The following is a 7,276-nucleotide window of genomic DNA, read 5'->3' as shown; positions in this document are numbered from 1 at the left end:
AAATAGTCTTTGATTTTTGATCAGCTTTACCTTGAATCCCACAAGCCAGCATATCCTTGAGAAGTCTTTTTCCTTTGTCGGGTAAGACTTGTGAAAGTACACTACGTACTCAGGGTTTTCGAACCCATGTTGTTGTAGGTGATGAAACATTCGAGTTTTGTTGTTTCTGCTCGAAGGTGGTGCCAAAGGAGGAGGCAAATCAGTAAACTTGATGGTGGGAGGATGTTTTACCTCCCTAATATGTAATAATATATTATGCACACAGACAACCGGTGTTGTAATAAATACTCTCTCTATATTTTATATATGAATGTAAATTATTTTATTGTAATCCTTCCACTTATTCTTACTTCAATTATGTGTGTAATGTGTGTGTCATGGGTGAAGCGCTCTTGGGCGATATGATGATGATACATATGACCGAACTTGTCGAGTGATTATGCGTATCTACAGGGTTGTCCGAGGTCCTTAGGACAAGGACATCTGTAGGTGGGCCTAATAACTTGGGAGGTTCTGCCACATAATAAGAATCTATTTATCGTATAGGAAAAAGTCTAGATTAGTTCCCCACTTATTGACGATATCCATATAACCCTTAAATTATTTGTTTAGTTTAATTTACCACTCCAAATGTTGGAGTTGGTTCAATCTACCCCTTAACAAAATTTATTGTTTTTATTTCTCTATGCTCAAACTGAGTTTTCAGTTCAAATTGTGTTAGTTAGTAGCTAATGTTATAACTTAGTCTAGAAAATATATTATGATTTTTCATAATTATTTTGAAAGGTTAAATATAATATAAGATAATAACTTAATGATACAAAACTAAATGTGAAATGGTGATAAAATTCCTTAACATATTTTACTAATATAAGTTAGATATCCTCAATCGCCTCAAAAATATAAATTCAAAATTCAACTTTTACATGGAAAAATAAAAAGAGAAATCTTATTAATAGGATACTTGTCCTTTTTGTTTCTCCATATGAAAGTTAAATTTATAGTTCGTATTTTTTAAGTAACTGAAGACATCATAACTTATACTCCCTCCATCCCAAATTATAATTTGTTTGACTTTTTGTGACATGTTTAATCGACTTATCCTATTCAATTTTTTGCGAAAAAATTAAAAAAATTAAAGCCATATTTAAATTATATTATATGCTAAACAATATCACAACAAAAATTAACAATAATTATGAAATTTTTTGAATAAGACGAGGCGCTCAAACTTAGGGTAAAAAAGTCACACGAATTATAAATTGAAACTGAGGGAGTATTAGAAAAATAAGTTAAGAAAATTTATCATTATTTCACATTTAGTTTTGTACCATTAAAGTTTTTATCTTTGACCTACCAAAATAATTATGAAAAAACACAATATTTGTTTAGGCTAAGTTATGACTTAACTACTAACGAACAAAATTTGAACCTCAAACTCAGTTTATACATGAAGAAATAAAAAAGAGAAAAAATTTGTTAAGGGATAAATTGAACCAATTCAAACATATGGAGAGGTAAATTAAACTAAAAAATATTTTAGGGGCTATATGGACATCGTTCATAGTAGAGGGAAGTAATTTTGACTTTTTCCTATCGTATATGTGCTTCCTTGTTTTGCCTTGTGAAGGACAGGAGTTGGAAAGAATGTTCTATGCTGAAGCCACTGAATGAGCTTCTGAGGATCCTGCAGCTTGGTTATTGTCTTTCTCACTTACTCTTCGTTTCATCGTCTTCTTAATTTCCTCCTCCTTTTTGTCGACAAACTGTATAATATCTTTGAAGCTGCCAAGACGTGATGGCCTCCTCTGTCTTTCGACAGCATCGGCGGCGGCAGCAGCAGCATCTACTGCTGCAGCAGCAGCTGCTGCTGCACTGGGCTCACCAGCAGCTTCAGAATTGGAGTACTTGTTATACTGCCAGCATATCCGTATGAAAAACACCAGCAAAGCCAAGAGGCATATCAGGGCACACACGAGGAAAAGGCCCCAAAAGCTTCCGAGGCCAAGCCTGGTTGCCCCCACTTCGCTGTCATCAGAGGAGCAACTAGGCCGGGTGAACCACTCGTCATGAATTCTCTGAAGCTGACCACTCTCTGAGAGTTGAAGGATGGCTGTCGACAAGTCCGCAGCAAGGGGGAAGTCTCTCTTGAATGCCTGTAAAGAACAAGAATAAATTGTTTCAATTACACTACCAGACAGGGATGTATGCTTCCGGCTTCCATGAGATGCCATTGGAGGAGTGAGCAAACCAAGGCGAACAAATACAGAAGAAAAAAAAAAACTAGAGAAAGAACAGAGAACATACAAAACCCCATCCCTCCTTGGTGAACTCCTGTCCCACTATTCTGAAATTGCAGTGGTATGACAGGAAGATCTCAACATAGGGCATCTCATCAACAATTGCAACAACACCACCATCTTTTGGTCCACGCTTAAGGGCATCAGCATACTCCTGGATTGTATTTAGTGGTACCAATCGAGACTCAGGAATATTGAGCTCTTCAATCAGGTAATTTCTGGTAAATTTTCCAGCCTGATATCCAATAGGTAAACCACTTGAAATCAAACTATCGATCCCAGTTATTCCTGTTGCGAGCTGTTGGACTGTGAGGATTGACGTCAAGCTGGCAGTATAACTTGAATTGATGATCAGCACAACGAAGAGCCATATGATCAACACAAACCGCCCTAGCGCGCTTACAGTGTTCTGTCCTGCAGTGAGTTTGCCGTCAAGATGTTTCCCTTCACATAGGGAAAGCACGCTGGAGAAAATAAGCATAATATCATGTGATAGATCTAGTGGACTTACTGTGTGAAAAGAACATTGTTGAGAAACTAAACCTGAAATTAAGCATAATAAAGAAATGGCAGTCAATTAAAAAAAATCGCCAATAAAATTATGAATTTCGACCCAAGGCACTTGGTAACCCAAGATAAAATACATCCCTAAGTAGCAACAGCAGCATACCAAAATATTGTTATAAGTTGTCGTCGTGGAGATCCTCGAAACTCCTCATTACTCCGATGTTCAAGAATCCAGACAACTATCCCCACAAAAATAAAAAGAGCACCAGTTACACACCACATCTCCAATGTGAACGGTTTGAGGAAAGCCCAGGCACTTGAAGTTGCTTGTTTCACTGGCGCTACTATCACAAGCCCTGACTCAATATAAGGCTGTGTGAATTCTGCAATCTTTGTTCTGTTTCTCACAATAGCAAAGTCGCCTACAGCTGCATCAAGGGACTAAATGAAATGAAAACAAATCAGAGGACTGACAAAAAATGGTTAAATACAACGAAAAAAAAGAACGACAGCACAGCATACATTGGCAGCAACCATACTAATAATGTCGTCGTAGTTAGGGTTCTTTCTACCATCCCCAATTGCTATGAATTGACATGGAACGGGGTAAGGAAGCAGTCTAATTGCTGCGTTGAATATATCAATGCAATAACCAGTCACATTATCAGGGCCTTTTCCAGCTGCCACTAATTCCTTAAAGCTTGGCTTGATTGGGACACCAACCCGCAGCGGCTGGCCATTGTTCGGGAAAACCCACCCTTTAGGAGTGGTTGTGGAATCACCCGGCCAAACCACATTGTGGAGCCGCTGAGCAATTGAAGAAGTATCTGGTGGCTTCTGATACAATATTTCAGGTGCAGCAACAGAGAGGCCTGAGTAATTGGACCAATAGCCAATCAACCGGGAGCCAGAACCACCGATGTTAAGGATGTCATATGCTGGGTGCACCAAATTGCGATCTGAATTAAATTGGACTCGACCAGTTAGGCCTGTAAAATTTGTGAGCAGAAGTTGCTGTAGCATCTGCTCACCGCCATCAAATATCTTGAGAGTTGATAGATGCAAACTACTACCATTAGTATCGTGCAATACTGGATCTGTAGAAAAGTTGATCTGCTGCCCATTATTGAGAAATTGATCGACACCACGAGCAATGGCCCAAACTGAGTCATAAGCATAGAAACCATACGAGTTCAAGCCCGAAGTAATACTTCTATTACGAGCAGCATTATTCCATTTTGATATGAACTTATTCTTGGCAACAGATTCAGGAGTGTGCTGGCGCAGAACAATTAGTCCCTGAATATGACTCATTTCTTTACGATCTCTTGACGTCGAGGAATCCAAGACAGCAGCTAGCCAATCAGTTACTATCCAGACATAGCCAGTGGCCATCATCTGGAGCTTGTTAGCAACAGAAAATATTCTCGTCCCTGTGTCAGGATTGACATGCACAACCATGACCCTTGATTCCATCATATTTGCTTTAAACAGTACATCATTGATCACATCTGTATTTGAATTGGGAGGGATAGCTGCTTTATATGAAATCCTCGCCCTTTTTGCTGCAAGCGCATCACCAAGGGCCGACACACCACCTCGCCCATAATCATCATCAACGAATATAGCCGTCACCTCTTTCCACTGATAGTAATCAACAATGCTAGCAACGGCATTCATTTGGAAGTAGTCACTTATGGTTGTCCTTATGAAGTAAGGATACTCCGATGCAGAAAGAGTTGGATCTGTGGCCGCAAATGACAGAAGAGGTACATGTAGCTCATTAACAACATGGGAGATGACATGGCCTATCCCGGAGGATTGTGGGCCAATAACAGCAACCACATTTCTTTCCATTAGCTGCAATGCTGAAACCAAGTAAATTTTTTATAAGTCAGTTCATGGACCATCCAAGTGAGCTGATTAATCAGGGACTTTACTTATGTAAGTTTTCATTGTGCTTATATGATCGAAGTACCTTCCTAAAACTTGACTCATGGTCACCAGACTTTCTTATCTGACAGGCAAACTAGTGTTGCTTCAGACAAAGAGGAGCAGACTTCAATATGGCATGAGAAGAAAGTGAAGGTTTAGATGCCTCTTAACAGTTGAGACATGTTTCATATATCGAGCCATTTGTGGTACCACTATACCGGTTTGCTTTTTGTCTGTTTCTCTTGTATTACCAGGACAGTGTGGTTAGCAAAACTCTCAAGAAAGGACAATGTCATCATAATTTCAAGTAGCAGTTGCTTTCTTCATTTCCAGTTTAAACATTAACAAATCATATCATGAGACACGAGGCGGGCAATTATTTGCATTTAGGTTTGAACTAATAAGGGAGGAGTATAAATAATGGGCAAGAAGGCACCTTTGACCTTAATTCAGACAGATAAAGACACTCAACCAATAATACACTGAAATGAATCTATCTTGGCGGTCAACATTTAGGTCCGACACATCACACATATGGGTTACCAAACCCAAAAGGGACTCTCAGACAGAGAGGAAAAAGAACAGTCCAACAGTGGTAACTCAATGAAACCGCAAAGAGAACGAGTTTCCAGAAACAAAAACGGATGGATAGAACATACTGTTTTCCTCCATGTGCCAAAAGACCCGATACAGCAAAAGAGGAAGGAAAAGCAACTAGGCAAGGCTACTAAGTACTAGTACTGTAATTACTAATTACTAACTCTCAACGTGCAAATCCTGGCATTCTGAATCAAGTAGTGGCGCCCACTCCGTTTCTTTAAGGGCGTGCAGATTGCGGATCAATATTTTACAAGGCCCGCCACACCTAGATAGCACAGGTCTACAAGTCAGATTGTACTGCTGGACCCTTGTCCACCATTGTCATCTACTCCCTCTGTATCAACTATCAAAGGTCTTTCTGCTCGTTGCTAATGCTAAAGCTGGGATTTTTCTTCGTCGTCACCACTCCACTTTTGATTAGTTGGAACTAGAACTCAGATCAGTTTTCCAATTAAAAAGAAAACAATTAGTGCTAATTTAGCAGTCACTGATCACACGAATTAGCAAACATGTAGGCTGCAGGGCTGACCTCGAATCAAAACCATTGCTTCTTTTTTTTTTTGGTTCAATACAAAAAGAAAAGACAAAATTAAGAAGAATAAAAAAATTGGATATTCTAAGTTCAGTCTTCTTTGTACTCGAAATCGCTAGTACTACTAAGATGAACAATCGAGAAGACAGGACGGCAAGCAAATTAAAGAAGAACCAACCTTCGACGGCGCCAAGAAAGCCGCTGCAGTTGGTGTCCTGGGCGAGCAAGTTGAGGCGGGTCCCGGCGAGGACGGTGCGGTCGGCGTTGACGTCGTCGACGGCGAGCTCAATGGCGAGGCGCGCGGCGCGGCCAATGGTGGAGTCGTAGGTGAAGAGTGCGCCCACTGCCACCTCACTGGGCGGCGGCGCGGCCGTGACCGTGACAGCCGTCGTCGCGGCGGACGCGGCGAGCAGCACCAAGCGGAGGAGCATCACCTGAAGCGCGCCCATTGGCATACGTAACCCAGCCCACCACGAGCTTCACTTCATTCAGGCCCCTGTCTCGCCACCGGATGAGTCGGCGCTAGAGCAAGGGCACCTGGCACCGTCGTGAGCCGGAATCTTGGGTCGGGTCGCATCAGTTCTTGGGGCAATATAATGGGCGGCGGAATGAGCCGGGGGAGGCGGCACGGGAGGTGCTCAGTTGACACGGCCGGTTCTGGTTGGACGCTGCTCGGAGGACTACCGTTGGAAGGGAAAAGCAAGATGCTTGTTCGTTCTGTGAGGTGGCCAGGTGGGCACGAAGAGGATGACTAGATGAGGAGCCTGGAGGCTTTTGAGCCGGACTCTCTCTCTCTCTCTATCCCTCTCTCCCTCTTTCCCCAATCCCTCAGTCCCTCTTCGGCTCTTCCTCCATTTGGAACAGAAGGAAGTGGACGAAAAGCTCCACGGGCGCCCGCTGTACCATCATGAATTCAGGACTCGATTCAGAACAGACAGCTACTGTCCGTAGGTACTCCGTTCCGTTCCGTGCCCCGCGGCAGCAAGAGCAACGTGGGTACGTAGCGGTTGGCGCCAACATGTGCACCACGCACGCACGCGACGCAGGCACCGCAACGCACCGGGGTGGCCATGGACCCATGGTCGACAGGGAGCGTTGGCGCGAGATGGTCACTGCCTCACTGGCTGTACTTCGCGACCGCGAGGGAGACCGAGGGCAGAGCATATTTTTGGTGGCATTCGCAGCCACGCGCTCAGCGAGTCAGGGTTGGTTGGGGGAAGGCAGGAGGGATATATTTTTTGAATGGTATACTACGCACGGTTGGCGATTTGAGTACAGGATTGATTGATTTTATTCGAGTGGTACGCGACAAGGAAAGGCGATGGGCCGTCGATCACGTGCCCACCCTTTATTCCGTTTCCGCAGGATTTTCGCCACAGCCTCACTGGTACACGACGCCACA

At 42.8% G+C, this 7,276-nt stretch overlaps 1 protein-coding gene across 2 annotated transcripts; it reads right to left on the bottom strand.

Moving 5' to 3' along the window:
* Window positions 1-1,405: 1,405 nt before the first annotated feature.
* On the bottom strand, window positions 1,406-6,786 carry LOC103626309 (glutamate receptor 3.4). Of its 2 annotated transcripts, XM_008646701.4 has the most exons (6): window positions 6,053-6,747; window positions 3,330-4,675; window positions 2,971-3,248; window positions 2,812-2,843; window positions 2,308-2,714; window positions 1,406-2,156 (listed from the first exon to the last, which is right to left on the bottom strand). In XM_008646701.4, exons 1-6 carry the CDS (start codon window positions 6,327-6,329, stop codon window positions 1,653-1,655), a joined length of 2,844 nt encoding a protein of 947 aa, XP_008644923.1. In that variant the 5' UTR covers window positions 6,330-6,747; the 3' UTR covers window positions 1,406-1,652. The 2 variants fall into 2 exon arrangements, with proteins under 2 accessions (XP_008644923.1, XP_008644922.1); XM_008646700.3 differs by lacking the exon at window positions 2,812-2,843 and having other exon boundaries at window positions 2,308-2,764; window positions 6,053-6,786.
* Between the last annotated feature and the right edge of the window lie 490 nt (window positions 6,787-7,276).

Source organism: Zea mays, chromosome 5 (assembly GCF_902167145.1).
Source record: "Zea mays cultivar B73 chromosome 5, Zm-B73-REFERENCE-NAM-5.0, whole genome shotgun sequence".
NCBI lineage: Eukaryota > Viridiplantae > Streptophyta > Magnoliopsida > Poales > Poaceae > Zea > Zea mays.
Note: the sequence above shows the minus strand (reverse complement) of the source record. Positions and strands in the feature narration are given on the sequence as shown.

What these genes read in the sequence shown, in the direction of transcription:
- LOC103626309 (XM_008646700.3), bottom strand. Translation starts at nt 6,329, where the DNA reads ATGCCAATGGGCGCGCTTCAGGTGATGCTCCTCCGCTTGGTGCTGCTC. An exon ending in CTTTCTTGGCGCCGTCGAAG is followed by an intron (nt 4,676 to 6,052) that starts GTTGGTTCTTCT and finishes ACTTGGTTTCAG; the next exon opens with CATTGCAGCTAATGGAAAGA. An exon ending in CCAAGGAGGGATGGGGTTTT is followed by an intron (nt 2,157 to 2,307) that starts GTATGTTCTCTG and finishes TGTTCTTTACAG; the next exon opens with GCATTCAAGAGAGACTTCCC.